Below are 20,045 nucleotides of genomic sequence, written 5' to 3' on the forward strand. Positions count from 1 at the left end.
ACAGTGCATAGTATGAATCTTGCATACCACTGCATAGTATTGACATTCCCTTAAGAGTAGGCAACTAGGCATTTAGCAGGTCTACACTCTTATCCTGAGCCACTTACAAGCATGAGGTCAGAGTAAACATGATCTCTAGTCAATAAACAACAACGTAAATAGTCACACAAGTAGAATGCAGAGAGAACAATGCATTGCCTCCAATGGAAACAATGACGCTAGCATCTGCCTAAACAACATGCCATCTAAATAACATTCTCAACATTTGTGATCAAGCTAAAAACAAGTTACAAGTTACCAAAGACAAGTTACCAAGATCTATTTGCAAAGTAAATTAGCATCAATGGAAAAGAAAGGTGAACAGATATAAGGAGAGTGAAGTGCTAGGGGTGGAATGGAGTCTGAAGAGGTGACTCTAGTGGAAAGAGTGATGTCCCTTATTTGCGTGATAGTGTCCGCAGAACACGGACACTCCCCAGTCCTTTCGTGTCCCTGTTAGAACTTTACAGGAGCATAAATGGGCCCTGAGTCTGCACTTCTGATGGCAATTGGGAGTTTATTCCAAAATGTGGGAGCCAGGAGGGAGAATTGTCTAGGACAGGGGTGGGTCGGCAAACCTTTTGACATGAAGTGCCTTTGTTTTATATTTTCTTGATAATCAGTGTGCCATACCAACACTAAATTTAATTATGACACCAACATTCTAATTATTCTAATTATTAACATCAACATTCTAATTATTTCCAACATATTTAGATGTTCCATATTCATAACAAGCGTAATATATTTACAGTGAGAGTTCAGAGTTTGTATGAATGTAGAATTATGTGAAGGATATTTCATAGAGACATCATTTCATTGACTACGTTTAGTTTTTCAAATATTTTACATAAATCCTCTCTCTCACACTTATGCCATTCTGCCAGAGAAGCACTGATCAGCCTCCCCTGTGCCAGTGTTGGCAAGGTTGTAATTTAGATACACGTAGCATATCTTGTATACATTACTTAGCACTCTATGTGTATACTCATAGTTTCATTGTACAGATATTCTACTGTTAGATGGATGTTAGGTTCTTAGCTTGCTTATGATCCTTATTTCTTGATGACTATTTCTATGTATTTGATGTATTATTTATTATGTGTTATTCTTGCTTACTGTAAATCGCTAAATGCTAAATTGTAAATTGTTGCCTAATGCCTACCCCTGGTCTAAGATGTGCGGAGCGTTGTCCAGGGTGTTTGAGAAGAGTCTACAGTAGCGTTAACGTAGATGGTTGTGTTCCAGTGCTGATGACGTGGTGGTGAAGCTGAGCGGCAGTCAGCTGACCATGGATCACCTGGAAGAGAACGGTTTCAACGAACCCATCATGGTTCTGAAGAAAGACGGCCTGGGCTTGTCCATGCCGGCGCCAACCTTCTACATCAGCGACGTGGAGAACTATGTTGGTATGTGATTACATTTTCTTTCATTATTCAATGTGCATTTGTACAATGTACGTACAGTATATATGCTACAGTATGATTGGAAAACCAGTCAGATTGAAAAAGGAAGGAAAAAAGACGGGGGACGGGGGGATTTGCGATTCAAACATACAGTAACTCAGACAGTGCTGATTGCTGAAGGTGACTTTGCAATGCTTGGCACACGGGTCGGCGACTTGATCGCCTAAGCTTGCACGTCGGTGCCTTTCATGGCTCAAGTCACCCTTAGACAGCGCGCCTCTCTCTGTGAAAACGAGTGCACCTTTTTCAATCTGACTGGCAGCTCAAAAAGGTCATTTTAGGGCATCCAAATGGTCAGCAGCTGCCCTGACCTGTAATCCTGTGATGTGACAGTAAAACTGATTTGATCCTCAAATCCACATGAGTCCAATTGTCTTAAACTATACTTTGATTCCTCTACAAAATAAGCTTCTTTGACATAGTTTTGTTACTGTGGTTGTTTATAGTTTATGTTACCTCGTTTAGCATTTTACAAGTGCTTTGTTTGTCTCAGCCTTTGATAGATTCCTTTCAGCTGGTGATGTGGCATCAGTCTGCCAGTAGAGGGCATCATTTGACTACATTCTGATCAACTTGGCAGAGAACATGACACATGAACAGTGGTGGATAGTTTTGTATTGGAGAAAATGTACTTTGTAATTTGTACTTTTGAATACTTGAATATATTTTTTAAAAGCACATGCTTTAGAATAGTTTCATGTTTTTAAAAGCAAGTACTGTACTTTGACCGAGCAACTTTCACTTGAGTAGTTGAGTATTATTTGAACATTGAACATGAACATGTTCAAGTTGAACATGAACAGGAGCATTTCATCGTCGGGTAGAAACCTCATGTCCGAAACTGGTATTTTTCACGATTCAAATAAAAATAGCAAAAGTAGCAGATCTACTACTTTTGATGCTTTTTGTGTGATGAGGGCATTCATTTACTAAAATAAATATTATATTAAAATATGGAGATAGGAGGTTTCTGCCCCAACAGCTACGATATACTTTGACTACTGGGTGTTGAGCACCACTGCATCTGAAACAGTGTGGTGCCCATGCGCCGGTTGTGCGGCGGTTCTGTATATGAAGTGCTGCTTGCTAACGTCTTTTTGTTCCACCAGGTCCCGACGTAGGTGTGGATGTGGTGGACGTGACCAAGCAGAGTGACGGCAAGATGAAGCTGAAGGAGTTTGTGGACTATTATTACAGCACAAACAGGAAGAAGGTTCTCAACGTCATCAACCTGGAGTTCTCAGACACAAGGTACACACAAAAAATACATACATGAATACATAAATACGTAAGCAAATACATAAATAAATACAGTAGATGATCACTGTTGTGCAGAAACCTTGTATCTCCATATTTTTTATTTAATTTATTTGACGTACAGTAGGCTACAATGATGAATGATGTTACAATAAATACAATGTCTCAAAAGAAGGAAACGTGGCCAACCTACAATTGTCACGACAAAAGTGAAAGTCAAGCTGATTGATTTTGTTTTAGGGTTTTATAAATACTCAACCAATGAAAAGTAGTAACAAGAGCTTGTGACTAAATAATAACTACAATTGGATCCAATGGAACACAGGTTATTTTATTTATTTATTATTATATATATTATATGTTTGTATTTCCTGAAAAGTAACAGTTTGCTACATGCAATGTTTCCACCCAACAGTGATGATATATACATTATCTCAAATAATTGCGATTACGTAGGCTAATACTAATAAATAATTGTGTTAGGCCTATAGAGTCCAGAGCCATTGCCTCCACAGTAAAATCCTCAGTGTCAAATTATAGATATATACAAATCATATTTGTATCGTACCCTCAGGATTTTACAGTGTACATATTGTGTACGTGTGTGTGTGTGTGTGTGTGTGTGTGTGTGTGTGTGTGCGTGTGCGTGTGTGCGTGCGTGCGTGTGCGTGCGTGTGTGTGTGTGTGTGTGTGTGTGCGTGTGTGCGTGCGTGCGTGCGTGCGTGCGTGTGTACACAGGATGGACAGCATCGTGGAGAGTCCTCAGATCGTTCGCAGGTTGTCGTGGGTTCAGAACTACTGGCCGGACGACGCACTGCTGGGGAAACCCAAAGTCACCAAGTACTGTCTGATCTGTGTGAAGGACAGCTACACCGACTTCCACATCGAGAACGGGGGCGCCTCCGTGTGGTACCACGTCCTCAAGGTACGCACCAACATCCACACAACGTTGTCAACACTTTGAGAAGTACTGCACTGCCTCCACACCCGAGGCCGAATCTAAAAAGGCCTTCTAAATCAGTACTTATCATACTTCTCATACTACATCCAAAATTTGTAAAATAAGATAGCGCAAGATGTGAGCTTGCACATTATAAGCTCAGTGCTTGAGTAAATGCACGTCGTTATTTTCCCTCGGCTGAACTGAACCCAGAGAGTGTTTAGGAGTTAAATTATCACTGAGGATTTGACTGTGTAAACATGGTTTTGTTTTCAATTGAATTCAATCTGTTTAAATTGGAACGAGTTGTTTTTGAAGGTCAGGAATGCTCTTGAAGTTTGACTAAAGTGCTTCAAAATGCTTTTCTTTGAATCACTGTCTGTAATTTATAGACATAATAGGTATAATAATTTTAATCGTCACATGATCTCATAAGAACAGTCCTATAGAAGCTAGATTGTAGCATGGTCTTTACAATTCCATTCACTAGAGTTAACCTCTAAATACCCCAGCATCCTCATTGTGGGGAAGGTTTTCGCTGAAAATAGACAATCGCTGTTCACCTTCCCCACAATAACAGAAAACACAAAAGACACTAGCATAATCGTTGCTGTCCGGAAGAAACCACCAAACTTCACATTCTTTTATTGTATTTTGTATAAATTAATGCTATATTGAACACCCTTTCTGTCTGTGTGTTGGTTAAAAAAATATTGAACCAATGGAATGTATTAAAAAGTGCTTCGACGCAAACTCCAGCAATTTAGCAATCTTTATTTTTTTCTTTTCTTCTTTTTTTTCAAACCTCCTAACTCCTAACTTTTTAATTTCCTGAAACATGAAGTCACCAAGTCACCAAGTCACCAAGTAGACACACAAATCTACAAGCACACAACGCCTTGCGTTGCTAGGCATTGGGCACTTGTAGATCAGCTATTTTCACTACTTTTGTGTGACACGCTTGTGTGATGACGTAGGGATTTAATTCATGAACAATGTAAAACTTGCACGGTTTCTGCCCGACAGTGCCGTCTGCAACCTTTTATTTTAACATCGGAGCTCTTCCATGACACATTTAGTTGTTTTTGTTTGCTCAAAAAGCACAAATTGGCCCGTACTATTCTAAATGTATGATTCAATGTTTCCTATTTCTCATGTACAATTATGTCATTTAGACAGTTTAATTTAATTCAAACAAAGACATATTTTCATGTCAGGGTCATATAGAACAGGATGCATGGTCTAATGAAAGCCTATTTCGGGGGTCAGTGACATGAAATGGTTGCTGAATGTTTTGGAATGTGTTTGTGCACACTACAGATGTGGTCGTTTAGTTGCATGTCACTTGAATGAAATGGCTGGGTCCACATTAGGCACCTCTGAGGTAGCTGGACGACCATGCAGTCTGGTGCAAAAGGTTTACATGTCATTTAGTTGGCATGTTATTTAGAAGATGCCAGTCCATTTGTTGACCTGGTTGATCCTTTAGTTTGTATAGTTTCAATGCATTGATTTTATTATTATACTGCTAGGTTGGTTTATCTATGATCCTAGATTACTGAGGCTCTCACTACACTGTCTCTAATAGAGACATGCATTTTACTGTATCCTGTTTACTGTAAATTGCTCTGGACGACCCTTTGAAACCAGGAAAGCATCTGTCATTTTAGATTGTAGCGTTGTTGGCAATTACAAAATAGCAGATATACAGTACAAGCTCACTGAGAGAGAGAGTGTGTGTGTGTGTGTGTGTGTGTGTGTGTGTGTGTGTGTGTGTGTGCGTGCGCGCGTGTCTGCAGGGAGAGAAGATCTTCTTCCTGATCAAGCCCACCTCTGCCAACCTGTCGCTGTATGAGCGCTGGAGGTCCTCGTCCAATCACACAGAGATGTTCTTTGCTGACCAGGTGGACAAGTGTTACAAATGCACTCTGAAGCAAGGCCAGACGCTGTTCATTCCATCAGGTCAGTGCAGCAGGAAAACACTATTATGGCATGTTTCTAAGTACCCAATGATGATTATAATTATAACACTATCATAACGTGATCATAACACCATCAGTATTAATACGTTACTGTAATGCAACTAGTTTTTGTGGTGACGCAAATAGTAACTTTTTCCAACTACAGTTATTGACATTTGAATGGCTGCGTTTCTCTTTATTTCTGCGTTTATGTGAAAATGTCCGACAACTTCATAGGATTAAGGGTTTGGCCTGTGCCAAATGCATATTCATTTGAGGGTCCTTGACATGAAAATGTTTGAGAACCACTGAGAGTAGAGTGACAAGGCTTGTAGTCCCAGAAACAAGTACCCTGTTTATTTTATTTTTATATGAGATTTTGGTTGATTAAACATGTATGTGGTTAACATGGTATTAAGGAAATGGCACGTTTTGTTCAACTACAAAACAATGACTCCTGCCGATTGTATTTAAACCTCTACCTTACAAATTGGATAAAATAACATTTTAGTAAGTTCCGGTGTGCAGCTGTGGGTATTGCCTGCGTTTACAAATGGATTATGGATTTGACAGTGTGTTACTGAGGTTTTGTATCTGTACAAACTCTAGCGGGACATAATAGTATACATGCGTGTTTTGTCTCATTTCTACTTTTGATTTGTGTATCTTTGAAGGTTGGATCAATGCAATACTGACCCCAGTAGACTGTCTGGCATTCTCTGGACATTTTATCCACAACCTGAGCGTGGAAATGCAAATGAGGTGTGCACACATTCTCTACACACACACACACAGTCACACACACGCGCGCGCGCGCGCACACACACACACACACACACACACACACACACACACACACACACACACACACACACACACACACACACACACACACACACACACACACACACAATGACACACACATCCTTCATTCCCTATAGTTGTATCTAGCCAGTTCCAGTGATTCCAAAGTTTGATTCCATAATTAATTTTGATGATGTACGTATATGTAGAGGGACTTGTGTATTCTAGCCCTGATGACATGATGGCGTGTTTTACTTAGGTTATTCTTTAACCATCTGTGTATTCCACTAAGACTGTTTATGAATTCTCCACAATCTTTGGACTCGTGCTGTAAACAGCAGAGTTTTGACGCAGTAATCCGCTGTGCGATGCATCATGGATGTCCTCTGGGTGTGTGTGTCTCTCTCTCTCTCAGGGCGTACGAGGTGGAGAAGAGGCTGAAGGTCAGGTCACTCACGCCTTTCGCCAACTTCGAGACGGCGTGTTGGTACGTGGGACGACATTACCTGGAGCGCTTCAAAGGTGAACTCTCATTTCATCACCAAACAACACATTAAGTCTATTGAGTGCACATTCTCTACACAGTCTACACCAGTGGTTTTTAGGTTTTGTATGCTTTATTATTATTATTATTGCAATAATGATGTGTTTGCTCTACACTTGTCTTTTGTTATTGTTTGGTTTATTCTTTTAATGTGTTTTTTATGGAACATCTTATCTTTATTTAGCTCTCTGTTTCCTCCAAACAAACCATGCAAACAGCTCTCTGTTTCTCTCTCTCTCTCTCTCTCTCTCTCTCTCTCTGTCTCTCTCTCTGATCACCCATGGTTCAGTGTGTTGTGTCGCGTGTCTGTGGTGCAGATGAGGAGGCTTGGATGCAGAGATATTATTTCAGTCATTAAATCGGTGAACGGAGGAGTTCACAGATAATTAGCATCAAAAGCCTTGGCTGAGCAAGAATCACTTGCTCCATTACAAGCCTGTGTTTAAAAACTCCCCTCACATGGCTTTGGGCAACTGTTTATGTTTCCACAAAATGTGTGTGTGTGTGTGTGTGTGTGTGTGTGTGTGTGTGTGTGTGTGTGTGTGTGTGTGTGTGTGTGTGTGTGTGTGTGTGTGTGTGTGTGTGTGTGTGTGTGTGTGTGTGTGTGTGTGTGTGTGTGTGTGTGTGTGTGTGTGTGTGTGTGTGTGTGTGTGTGTGTGTGTGTGTGTGTGTGTGTGTGTGTGTGTGTGTGTGTGTGAATGCATGCATGCGTGTGTGTGTGTGCGTGCGTGCTTGAGTGCGTGCCTGCATGCGTGCGTGTGTGCATTCTTTTATTACTTGTGAGGGCCAAATAGCAGAATTTGTGAAATACTGCACACTTTATGAGTAGAAATGGTTTTTGGGTTAAAATGATTTATGGAGTTAGGTTTAAATTAGGAAAAACAATTTGGGGTTAGAGTTTTCCCTATTTGGCTATTTTACATTTAGTTGTGTGCCAAATTGTCACACACTTGGAAAAATAGGCAATCTCCAAGCTCACAACTTGTTTGTATATCGGCTATTTTCTAATTGCTGTTTACAATGCTGTCCTAAAATATTTATGTAAATTTGATTATTATAACAAAACTTACATTACCTACTTCAGCCCTATACATTTTGAGTATTTCTACATTGCAATATTGATACTTTTACTTACGTAAAAACTGTGAGTACTATTTCCCCCACTGTTCATTAGCATCGTGTTGTGCTTATGATCATAGCACGCTGTAATCAGTGCTGATGCAAAGCCTTCCACGGAGGCATTTGGTCGAACGCAACGCCCCCGAACGGCCTCTGGTTTGAAAAATACCTTTCATGAGCTGACAAGTCCTAATCAGATAAGCTGCTGATTGTTTTCTATCATCAAAACACCATTAAAGGCGGAAAGCCACATTAAAACTTCATTCCCATAACTGAATTTTATGGTCTGAACCGCTTATTTGAGAACACAGCGAGTTCCTCAACGACTTTTGCCGAGTGGGTTCTGAGGAAGAGTTTTGATCTCCAAGTGGGAAACAAAAGGAGGTAAAAGAAGAATCTGTTCTTATTGTCCAGAGACACAGCCTTGGAGGCCGTCCATCCACAACAAAACCGGAGGCCAGGGGTTTTGGGACGGCGCGCTTGTTTCTCGTCCAAATAAGTTCTGTTTCGCTGCACTGCGTCTCGAAACAGAAAATGTAATTATATCCTCAAGCAAATCACCACTATTACTGATTGTCCGTGAAGTCGTTTCGTTTGACGTTTGACGAATGGGAGCCAGAGTGGCTCGCGGGGAGCAAGCAGAGAGGGGCAGAGTGTCTCACTCAAGGACATGTTGTTGAATGTTGGATAGAAAGTTGGCGGTGTTGACGGACATGTTGGGTTGTTTCGGGGGCCCTAACTACCAGGCCGTTCTGGGGCCAAAGTGGCCTCGCTCCAGACTGTCTTGATAATATCACAGCACAAGCTATTACAGTTTAGCTTTATTAGAAACGTGAGCGCCGCTCTGGGAGAGATAATACGCATACTGTGTCGTTTTTTATTTTAAATTATTTTAGTTCTTCAACACTGCTCTCAACTTCGCAGGAAACTCTTGAGTGTTGATTTAACTCTGAAACATCTTCAGTCTCAGAGTCAAATTAACTCTCAGGATTTATGTTGACCTATTGTGCTATTGTGGTACTCACTAAGGTAATGTTTGTGCCTGTGTTGCAGGTTTACACAAGGCTAATAAACAACCGGCTCCCTACTTGGTACACGGTGCCAAAATCATCAACGGAGCATTCAGGGCATGGACTAAAAAACAGGTGAATATACACCACGCACGCATGCACATGCACGCACACACGTGCACACACGTGTGTGCACACACACACACACACACACACACACACACACACACACACACACACACACACACACACACACACTAATACTCAGTGTTAAAGTGCTGTAAGTGATATTTTTTGGTTAACAATTAAGATTTATAGTTAAAGTTCTATATCAGGGATGCCCACACTTTTTTGACTTGAGAGCTACTTTCAAAATGACCAGCTTCAACAAGATCTACCCACCCAATTTATTTTAACTGTACCTGAGGCAGGCTGAGGGGGCTTTGAAATAGTGGTGCTGATGTTACAGAATGGTGAAAATGGAATTGGGGGGCACGGTAGCACAGTTGGTAGTGCTGTCACCTCACAGCTAGAAGGTCCTGGGTTCGATCCCCGCTCGGGACGCTGTGGGTGCTGGCAGCGTGTTTCCTCCTCCGCCTCATCAGTGCCCATACCCGAGGCGGGGTTGGCGAAAGGGCCTTTCTGTGTGGAGTTTGCATGTTCTCCCCGTGTCCCCTAGGGTAGGTAGCCTCACAAAAAACATGCAGTAATCCTGGTCTCTAAACTGCCTCCCCCTGGCCAGCCGGGGCGCCTGATGGAGGGGAAAGGAACTGGTTGGAATAACGTGTTCCTTCCACACGCTACATCCAACCAGGGAAACTCCCCCATGTCAGATACTAACTTTATAATGCTACTGTATTTTACACTCTGTAAATAAAGTATTGCATTGTGTGTTTGAGCTGACTGCAGGCCCCTTTGGAATCAATCAAGTCACCTTAATTCAAGTGGCCGATGCAGATTGTTTTTAGGGCATGTCATGTGTTCTACCTGCACAGCCTTTGTGATCTACTGGTAGATAGCGATCTACCTTTTGGGCACCCCTGTGCTATATAAAGTGCTATGTTCTGATAGTAATCATTAGTGTCTGTTTTGTTCAGTAACAGGGCATTCCCCGTCTCTCCAGTTCGTTAGTAAACTGATTTTTGTTTCATCCAATCAGGAATGAGAACCTCACAAAGTTTATCAGCTTGTATTCTAGTTAAAATTGTCTGCAAAAATGTGTGTCATTATTACTTCCAATGTTTTCTCCTGTAATGTGTATGAGTTCTTCACTTACAGCACTAGCACAATGTAGGTCTATTTAAGTTATCACAGTACTTATTCTAAGAAGAACTTGCACTACCTATGATGTATCCATTTGTAACTCTTGAGAGAGTGTACAAATGCCACTTTCTACACTCTCAGAGAGTCAATGCTGTTAAAGCTAACAGTGACGTGGTTGTTGTCCATCCCTACAGGCTCTTCTAGAACATGAAGATGAGCTCCCAGAGAACATGAAACCCACCCAGCTCATTAAAGACCTGGCCCGGGAGATCCGCATGTCAGAGGTCTGTCTCTCTCATGCCTTCTCTGTCTCTCTATGAGTCTGTCTATGAGTCTGTCTGTCTGTCTGTCTGTCTGTCTGTCTGTCTGTCTGTCTGTCTGTCTGTCTGTCTGTCTGTCTGTCTGTCTGTCTGTCTGTAAGAGAACTGATGTTGTTCACTTCGGTAGGCCTACATTATCGATGGTTGTCATCAACAACGTCATCGTTGCTCTCTGTCTGTCTGTCTGTCTGTCTGTCTGTCTGTCTGTCTGTCTGTCTGTCTGTCTGTCTGTCTGTCTGTCTGTCTGTCTGTCAGGAAGAGAACTGATGTTGTTCACTTCGGTAGGCCTACATTATCGATGGTTGTCATCAACAACGTCATCGTTGCTCTCTGTCTGTCTGTCTGTCTGTCTGTCTGTCTGTCTGTCTGTCTGTCTGTCTGTCTGTCTGTCTGTCTGTCTGTGTCTCTCTCTCCCCCCTCTCTCTCTCTCCCTCTATCTCTCTCTCTCTCTCCCTCTCTCTCTCTCTCTCGCTCCGTTCTTTTGTGAATATTCCATTGACACGTAACTTTCAGTGTGCCCTGGAGAAACAACGTAGATAGTCAGTTTATAATTGTTGCAGCGGGATGAATGTTTATTTGAAGACCTTTTTTGACAGGGAACTTTCTTTCTTAAAGGAGAACTGATGTTGTTCACTTCGGTAGGCCTACATTATCGATGGTTGTCATCAACAACGTCATCGTTGCTCTCGGGCAGAAACCTCTTATCTCATATTTTAAACTTTTGTGTTTTTTGGTAAATTAACGGCCTACTTGGTCACACAAAAGTATCAAAAATAAAAGATCTACAAGCTCGAAACGTGCCGTGAAGCGATGCGCTTTGACCTTGTCGATCTGCTATTTTTTTATTGGAATCCTGAAAAGTAACAGTTTTGGACATTTTGGGAGGTTTCCACCCGACAGTGATGATATTTTATGAAGACGTCATCACTAATTTACTGTAAACACTGAACATGGACAATGTTACACCCACCCAGGGTAGTGGCTAAAACACAAGGATCATGTAAAGAAGGATGTCAGACGTTCTATGCCACAGCATGCGCCAAAGATTCATTGGAAGGCTAACAAAAAACGCCTGAGTTTCCTGAGGCTACTGGGAGGCTAACTGGCTCCGGAAGTTCAGAATCTTTATTGTTGTATCACTAATTGAAAAATGTCTTCTATTTTCCTGAACCAATTATTGAACACAGGTGGCAATCATTAAACAATGGTGTTTATTCTTAAACTTGTCTACCCGGATCTCATTGACTTCAATGCATTCCATCCAAACTTCCGGCTCCAGTTTGCCTCCCAGTGCGATGAATCTGCCAGCTGGAATTGCCAGACCAAGAGAGTTTCTGTCCAACTGTACATCAGTTGTAGTTTTATTTGTAGTGGAGGTCATGTTTTCATCACAACTTCAGCAGAATTTCAGAGACACACAGAACACTGCTGCTCAGTGCTACAGTATGATTCTATACAAATGGTACATTAATTTAAACCTAATTTAAATAATGGTGAAAATGGTGGGGGGTTTCACTTTAACAATCAATTCAGATGCCTGAAGAAGGAACCGAAACATTGCTTGAATAATAAAAGTGTTCATATTGCAAGTGCAGACAGTGCATTTGTTTTAATACGTTGATCCCTGCCTACGCACCCATCTCTGAGCCGATCAGGTGTGCATACGACTTGGTTTCCTTTAACAATCACGCCGTCGTTTTTCATTCGCAGAACGCTACAAAAGAGCCATTAAAAAAAGCCATTAAGAGCGAGCCCCCCAGCGCCAAGCCGCCGGTGGAGGAGGCTCCGTCCACGCACTCTGACCCGGAGGAGCCCGTGTCCCCGGCCCACGTCCCCTCACCCTGCAGGGACAAGGAGTCTAGGAAGAAGAGCTCCAGCAAGCCCCCCAAACCCCCCAAGATGCCCAAAGCCCCCAAACCAGCCAGGGTATATCCTATGGTTTGAAATATACAGAATGTTATTTTGATGGCATGTCTCACAAGAGACAGTGGTACATTGTTTCCCATGTATCCTATAGTTTCAAATACACAGAATGTTATTTTGATAGCATGTTATTTAAACAGATGCAGGGTTCATTGTTTAACTGGTACCCTATAGTTCCAAATGTACATAATACTATTTAGACAGCATGTAATGTTTAGTCAGATACTAGGTTCATTGTTTACCTGGTATCCTATAGTTTCCTGAGGCACTATACACACTGCATTCTTGGTATGTGATTATTTGTCTTGCTTATTGTTAAGTAGCTCTGGATAAGAGCATTGTAAATTGTAATTGCATTAAGGTCCCCAAGGTGAAGGAAGGAGGGAAGAAGAAAGCCAAGAAAGTGAAAGAGACGCCGGTCACTCCTCCTCCTCCCAAACCTTCCAGCTTCGCTGCTCTGGAGTCTCACGCCAAGGACATCCTGAGCAAGATGGACCAGCAGCCCAAGAAGGCAAAGGTGAGCGTATACATCATACATACAACATATAATGTAGAGATCACTAACATATCGTTGCCGTCAGGCAGAAACTTCTCATCTCGTTTGTGTTCTTTCGTAAATGCATGCCCTTATGCCCTGCGTGTCATGCTACACAGCATCACTCAAAAGTAGCAGATCCATAAGCGACATAAAGCGACGTGTTTCGAGAGATCTGATACTTCGAAAAGCAACAGTTTAGGACTGTTGCTTTCCACCCCACAGAGACGATATATACTAATGTAGATAATACCGTATATCAACAAGATGTCTACAAGTTCAGCTATGTTTGATAATCAGATAATAGGTTTAACTCTCCTACCTCACAGTATAGACAGTTGTAGAATTCTGTACTTAATCTAATCTAACACCTAACATCTTCTCTTCTGTTCAAATGGGAGTCTGTCATGCAAATGTTTGTGACTTTTTACTTATGTGACGCTCTCCTTACATCCCCAGGCTGTTAAAAATGTCCTGAGCATGTCAGAGAAAGAAGTGTCCAAGCAGAACAACGTGGACAAGTTTGAAATCAAAGAGCAGAACAAGAACAAGACGGAGGCCAAATGGAAGTACAAGGTAAAGAACGCAACGTTGCCATAGTGGGGTTGTGAGATCAGATGGCCCTACTTCAAGCCAAACTAAACAAAACGGCACAATAATCCTTTAAAAGTTCAAATAAACTGAAGCATGGTGTCTTTTCGCGAGAGGTAATCATGCAGTCGTGAAGGTCAGGTGCTATAAGGACTCGAACAGAAAAAAACGAAGGATCTTCCGAAAGCGATTTGCACACTTCACTTCAAAGCGGTCGCGGCAGATCGTGGCGCGCCCCAAAGTCGCAGGTTTAAAAGGCCTGCGGCTCATCAAAGCCGCTGCAGAAACATTTCGCCCTTGCAGAGTTTACCTAACAGAATTACACTCATATCGTCATATCCACTGCAGTGCGTCTAAGTATTTACATATGCCCTTGTCCTTTAAGGAGCTTGTTGTGTCATTACCGTTGAACGACATGGAAAGCATTTTCAGAGCAAAAGCACAACTCTCCAATGGGAGACATTAGAGGGATTCGATTTCATGGAAAATCCAATGCCAAACTGCTTTGGAATGCTTGTACTCACTCCCAAGGTTCCTGATCCAAAGTGCTCCTTCACATCAAGACAAGCATTCGCAGATGGTAGGGATTGTCTTCTATAGATACAGAGCAAGGTCACTGCCGCATGCATCTTCACGTTGGACCACAGCTGAGGCTGCCAAAGCAATCACACAGCTCTGCGTTTTTACTTTCTTTTTAACATTGAGTAGAGCCTGCCAGGGTGGTGGACCGTAACGTAACCAATTAAGACATATATCACATATAGTGAAAATAGCAGATCTACATGCTCACAGCATGTCTTTGTCAGAGCAACTGTCACTTTAGTGGAGTACTATTTAACCAAGAGTATCTATACTTTGAGTTTAGAGTACTTTGTCCACCACTGGGCCTGGATGTAAACATTGTTAAAACATGATTCTACATTATGTAAGATGACACAATGTCACTATTACTAAATTAACCTTCCAATGGCATCCTGCCAATATAGCAGATCTACAATTGTGTCATGACATGTGGTGAGCTTGTAGGTCGGCTATTTCCCTCAACAATATTATGTGGATGGCGAAAACAGGAGGAGGCCTAGTATAAAGACCTGGGGGACTCCGGTCGATTAAGTGTATAGGGTTTAAGTGGTTAAAATGAATCAAGAGTTAAGTGAGTAGGCGTAATATTAACAGTAGCACTTGCATGTTCTGATTTGTCTTGATTCCATTTGGCAGTTGGTGATGTTCCCTCACGGTAATATTGTGGTTTGGTAGAACCGGGCACACCAAATGAAAAACAAAAAACACATCATAGGGTTTAGATTTAGATTAATCCCTTCTTTATGTCACTATTGTTTTTCACCAAAGTGTCCTTTTCATTTTTACAGAATAGCAAACCAGATTCCCTGCTGAAAATGGAAGAGGAATGCAAATTTGACAGAACGCCGCTCCTGGGCAGTAAAGACAAGTTCAGCTTTACAATGTCTCACAAGAAAATGCTGGGGTATGTATGTATGTATGTATGTATGTATGTATGTATTTGGTTAAAATGGGTAGGGTTTAAAAAAAGGCAAGAGTTTGCTCTGGTGCACTGGCCTAAAAGTGGGTCCTTAAAAACTGCTAAAACTTCTGAAATGTATGCATGTAGATATGTATGTATGTATGTGTGTAGTATTTAAAAGGGGGGGCTTTTTTGTAAAAAGCCCAGCCCACCATACCTTAATTTATTGCCAGGCGGAAACCTTGTATGTCCAAAACGGTTACTTTTAAGGAAATGGAAAATAAATATTATTTAGTCACAAGCTCTTCTTAATTGGTTACATATTACACCTACAGACACATTTAACTACTTTCACCCCCCACAATTATAATAACAAAATACATTTGCAAAAAATTGCTGCAAGGCTACAATGCACCGCAATGCAACTTGTTGTGAGCTTTTATACCAGCTACCTTTATGTGACAAATTAGGGCATTCATGAAAAAACATAAACGTAAAAAGTTGGAGATACAAGGTTTCTGCCTGACAGTGACAATATTAATTGCCACATAAAGTCTCCCCCCTCCAGAAGGGAGCATGTTAACCTTGTCCTGCGGTGTATTATGATGATCATATCGTTTGCAGCCATCAAGCACTGCAGCCATTACGCTCGGCACAAGGCCTGCCTGCCTGCCTGCGTGCATGTGTGCGTGCATGCATGCGTGTGTGAGCACGTGCGTGCGCGTGCGTGCGTCTAGTACCAGCTCCTCTTATTGTGCTTTGCGGTTCCCCCACACCAGCTCAAAGGCACTGAAACCTCAGACCAACTCCAGTGTTTTTGGATCGTTACAAAACATCAAAGAGGACAAAGCCAAGCCAGTGAGAGACGAGTACGAGTACGTCTCGGACGAGGGCGAGCTGAAGATCGACGAGTTCCCCATCCGCAGGAAAAAGAACGCCGTAAAGCGAGACCTGTCCTGTGAGTACTGCAGCACTTAAGCAACATTACACGGGTATCTGCTTACCGTGAGACTATTGGATGACAATGATGCGGTCAGGAACGAGGCGGAGCAGAGTTCCGCAACCATCACTGAAGTGCCGATAATCACGGCAAAACCACCCTCGAGTTTAATATATAATTGTGATTATACAGTACAACAGTTGAATAGGCCTACATAAAAACATATTCATTTTTTGGGGTATTTCGCTCTCATTCTCATTCTTATATATTTGATACATTATATTGTGTTGTCCTTGCTTACTGTAAATTGCTCTGGATTAAGAGCGTCTGCTAGATGCCTCAATTGTATATTGTAAATTGTATTATTTATAGGAAATTATATGGGGTCTGGCAAAAGTTAGACAGACTGCTTTGCCCAAACTGAACACACCGAGAAACAAAACTGTCTAATACGTCTGCAAACGTCCTATGCAAACCGCTACTCTAGCGACTTAGCCGGCTTCTGCTCTGAAAGAATTCCAGCTCTGAGGCATTAAGACCTTTTCTTTATCGTCCTGCAGTTTTGTCTAACATCAGAGAACCCATACAGCCAGCAAAGAAACCAAAGCTACAACCACCAGTTACTAAGGTACTGTATGTGCACAGACACGCACGCACATGTGTGCGCACACACACACACACACACACACGCACGCACGCACGCACACACACACACACACACACACACACACACACACACACACACACACACACACACACACACACACACACACACACACACACACACACACACACACACACTTGCTCATGCATGGCTTCATGCATGCATGTACCAGGGCTGTGAGAGTGTTCTCCCATAATGCAGCTCCATGCGTTGATTCAAAGAGGAGTGAAGCTGTGGAGATTGTGCCAAGGATCACCACAAACTGATGATGGGGAAATAGCAGCGGTATAAATGGTGGATCAGAGCTCCACCAGATGCACAAGTGTTTACTAAGCGGGAGGTTACGGCAGGCCAGATAACGGAGGGTTACACTCTCTGTAACCCAGGTTCTCTGAGTGGAGAGACTGGCTCTCCACTACATATTATTCAATATGTACGGGAACTGACCCCACGGGGCAGTGTACATGGATATCTCTTTAAGACACATCATCTACGGTGGCCCTGCACAGATGCCAATCAGCGGGCTACTTAAGCCCCATCTGTGCAGAGCCACTTCGATTAACTTGATTGACACGAATTTCGGAGCGGCTCTTTCGTGGAGAGCCAGTCTCTCCACTCAGAGAACCTGGGTTACAGAGAGTGTAACCCTCCGTTCTCTATCGTGTTCGAGACTGGCTCTCCACTACATATTATTCAATATGTACGGGAACTCTCTAAGACACACCGCGAGGAAATAAGCAGACCAGCTGCCCCCGCGGCAGCCCGAGGCAGTTTACCCTGAATTCCATCAGAGCCTATAAGTGGTGAGCGCCCTGGCCGTAGCCATCCCTGGTGCCAGCTCACCAATGTGCTCCAAGCCCTTGTATAAGGATATGATGCTCGTGGCCTAGGTGCAAGACGCCACCTAGGCCCAGCTGGCCCTGACCGACACTGAGGCCAGTCAACAACTCCTAGACGCTAAGGCCAGTCCAAGCTACTGCCTGGAGCCCAGTACACGCTCCGTGAACTGGGTGCTGGCTGCCACGTTCACACAGTAGAACCTTGTGAATGTGGAGGGCGTCGACCAAGATGCTGCTGTGCATATCTCGGACAAGGTCGCGCCTCGCCACAAAGCCCATGAGGCTGCGAGGCCGCGAGTCGAGTGTGCCCGTACCCCTGACGGGGCTGGCTTGCCTGCCTGTCTATATGCCTCCTGGATGGTTTCCACTACCCAGTGAGAAAGCCTAGCCTTCGAGACCGGCTTCCCGAGGCAGTTATGTCTATAGCAGACGAACAGCTGGTCCGTTGTCCTGAGGTCTTGCGTCCGCCGATGGTACGTCCTCAGGGCCTTGAGGGGGCATAACAGAGCCTGCCCGCCCGATCCCCCTTCTCCTTGTGAGGGGTCGAGCGGGCGCAACTCAAGGGACTGACTGGCTCGAGACCCAGACCAAACCTTAGGGTGGAACGCAGGGTTCGGTCGCAATATCACCCCAGCCTCCTCGGGCAAGAAGTGGCAGCACTCCTCATGCACTGACAGGGCATGTAGCTCACCTATTCTTTTTGCGGATGCCATTGCCAGCAAAAATGCGGTCTTGCGGGAGAGCCATTCCAGCTCCACCGTTTCCAGGGGCTCGAACGGCCCGTGCCGCAAGGCCGACAGTACCACCTCCAGATCCCAAGGGGGGGCTGTCGGCCTACCCTGCGAGGGATGAGACCTTGTGGCGCCTTTAAGGAACTGACTAATCAGGTCGCAACAACCGTCTGCCAGTTTACGGGGCCCAACCCGGTTCGCCTTTATGGCCGCCACCATGCCCCTCAAAGTCGTGGGAGACTTGCCTGCCTCCAACATTCCCTGGAGGAACGAGAGGATGTCGCAAGCCCCACAAGAGAGGGGATCCACCTGCCTCGCAGTGCACCATACTTGGAAATGTTCCCAGCGGTATGCGTACACCCTCCTTGTAGATGGAGCCCGGGCTTCCTGCAGAGTCCCAACCACCGATGGAGGCAACCCCATGGCTAGGAACTCCGCCCTCTCAGGGGCCAGGCCCAGAGCTTGAGTCCCCGGGGAAAGGGATGAACCCATACTATGGCCCGCAGGTCTCTCTGCGCCTGCTGAGTGGCCTGCGGCACCCGATACCCCTGGGTCATGGTGGAAATCACCCAGGGGTCCGCCCCGATTGTCCCCCGGAACAATGTCTGTTCCAGGGGGCGGCAAGGGGGGGTTGAGCCCCCCCCACCGTCAGGAGCGCGCATGGGGCGCCCGGGGCCCTCTGCCCCGCCCCCGCGCACGCCTCTGGCCTCGTCCGGACCTGCCGCGCCGGAAGGAGTCCAACTGGCCCCTTAGGTCCCCTGGAGCGTCATAAGTCGGTCGGGGTGGCTCTGCCCGTGGGGTCGTGACACGCTGGCTGCGACCCTCCTGGATAGCCCCCGACACCTCCCTGGCACACTTGCGGCCCTCCTGGGCCTGCTGGAGCAATGTCATGGCACTCGGCCCGAACATGGCCGATGGTACCACGGGTAGCGCCGTCAGACATTTCCTGTCAACCGCTTCCAGCTTCGACTGTGACAGCCAGAGGTGGCGCCTTGCCACGCAGAGTGAGGCAAGCGCCCTGCCTGATGCCACCGCTTGCTCCTTCATTAGTTTTGCCAAAAGCGTAGACACCTGCTGCAACTCCGCAGTGGGGTCGGGACCCTCGCTGTCCAGCTGCCTAGCCAGACCGCGTTGGTACAGGGCTAGGATCGATGCTGTATTGGCCAGTTGGCCCTGAACTGCCAAGGCTCCATGCACTCTGGTCAGCATGGTGTCCATGGCCTTGGTGTCCTTTGTGGCACAGGCTGGTTGCCCCAGAACCGATGTGGCGGGGGCGATCCAGGCCCCCAAGGCCCGATCCAAGGTCGGTGGTGGGCCACAGCCGATCCTCTCCGGACCTTCCACGTTCGCTAGCCGTCTAACTAGGCCTGACCAGTGGTGGGCCTCCGTCGGCTTCTTAAACTGCTGGAGCACTAAGTCCTCCACGTCTGGGAGCAGGGGCACCAAGAGGGAGTGCGGCTGGTCCCCCCCCTCGTCGTCGAACCGGGAGGTTTTCTGTGTCCGCCCTGAGGGCAGCTCTACGTCCAAGGCCCGTGCGGCCCGTGCTATGAGCTCAAGATCGGAGGAGGGGTACTGCTCTTGTTCCTGCTCCTCCTCCGCCTGTGCCTCCTCCCCCT

At 44.7% G+C, this 20,045-nt stretch overlaps 1 protein-coding gene across 2 annotated transcripts in view; it reads left to right on the top strand.

Moving 5' to 3' along the window:
• phf2 (PHD finger protein 2) overlaps positions 1-20,045 on the top strand; it is a 44,632-nt gene that overhangs the window by 13,794 nt on the left and 10,793 nt on the right. For both annotated transcript variants that reach the window (XM_080780666.1, XM_080780667.1), the window contains exons 4-17: positions 1,288-1,448; positions 2,615-2,756; positions 3,501-3,687; positions 5,502-5,664; positions 6,338-6,425; positions 6,883-6,989; positions 9,184-9,275; positions 10,598-10,687; positions 12,434-12,649; positions 13,008-13,163; positions 13,641-13,757; positions 15,143-15,258; positions 16,035-16,213; positions 16,756-16,823. In XM_080780666.1, coding sequence (XP_080636792.1) covers positions 1,288-1,448; positions 2,615-2,756; positions 3,501-3,687; positions 5,502-5,664; positions 6,338-6,425; positions 6,883-6,989; positions 9,184-9,275; positions 10,598-10,687; positions 12,434-12,649; positions 13,008-13,163; positions 13,641-13,757; positions 15,143-15,258; positions 16,035-16,213; positions 16,756-16,823 — 1,882 coding nt within the window. The remainder of the gene's footprint in view (positions 1-1,287; positions 1,449-2,614; positions 2,757-3,500; positions 3,688-5,501; positions 5,665-6,337; positions 6,426-6,882; positions 6,990-9,183; positions 9,276-10,597; positions 10,688-12,433; positions 12,650-13,007; positions 13,164-13,640; positions 13,758-15,142; positions 15,259-16,034; positions 16,214-16,755; positions 16,824-20,045) is intronic.

This window comes from Protomyctophum bolini (assembly GCF_963924005.1).
Source record: "Protomyctophum bolini genome assembly, chromosome: 2".
NCBI lineage: Eukaryota > Metazoa > Chordata > Actinopteri > Myctophiformes > Myctophidae > Protomyctophum > Protomyctophum bolini.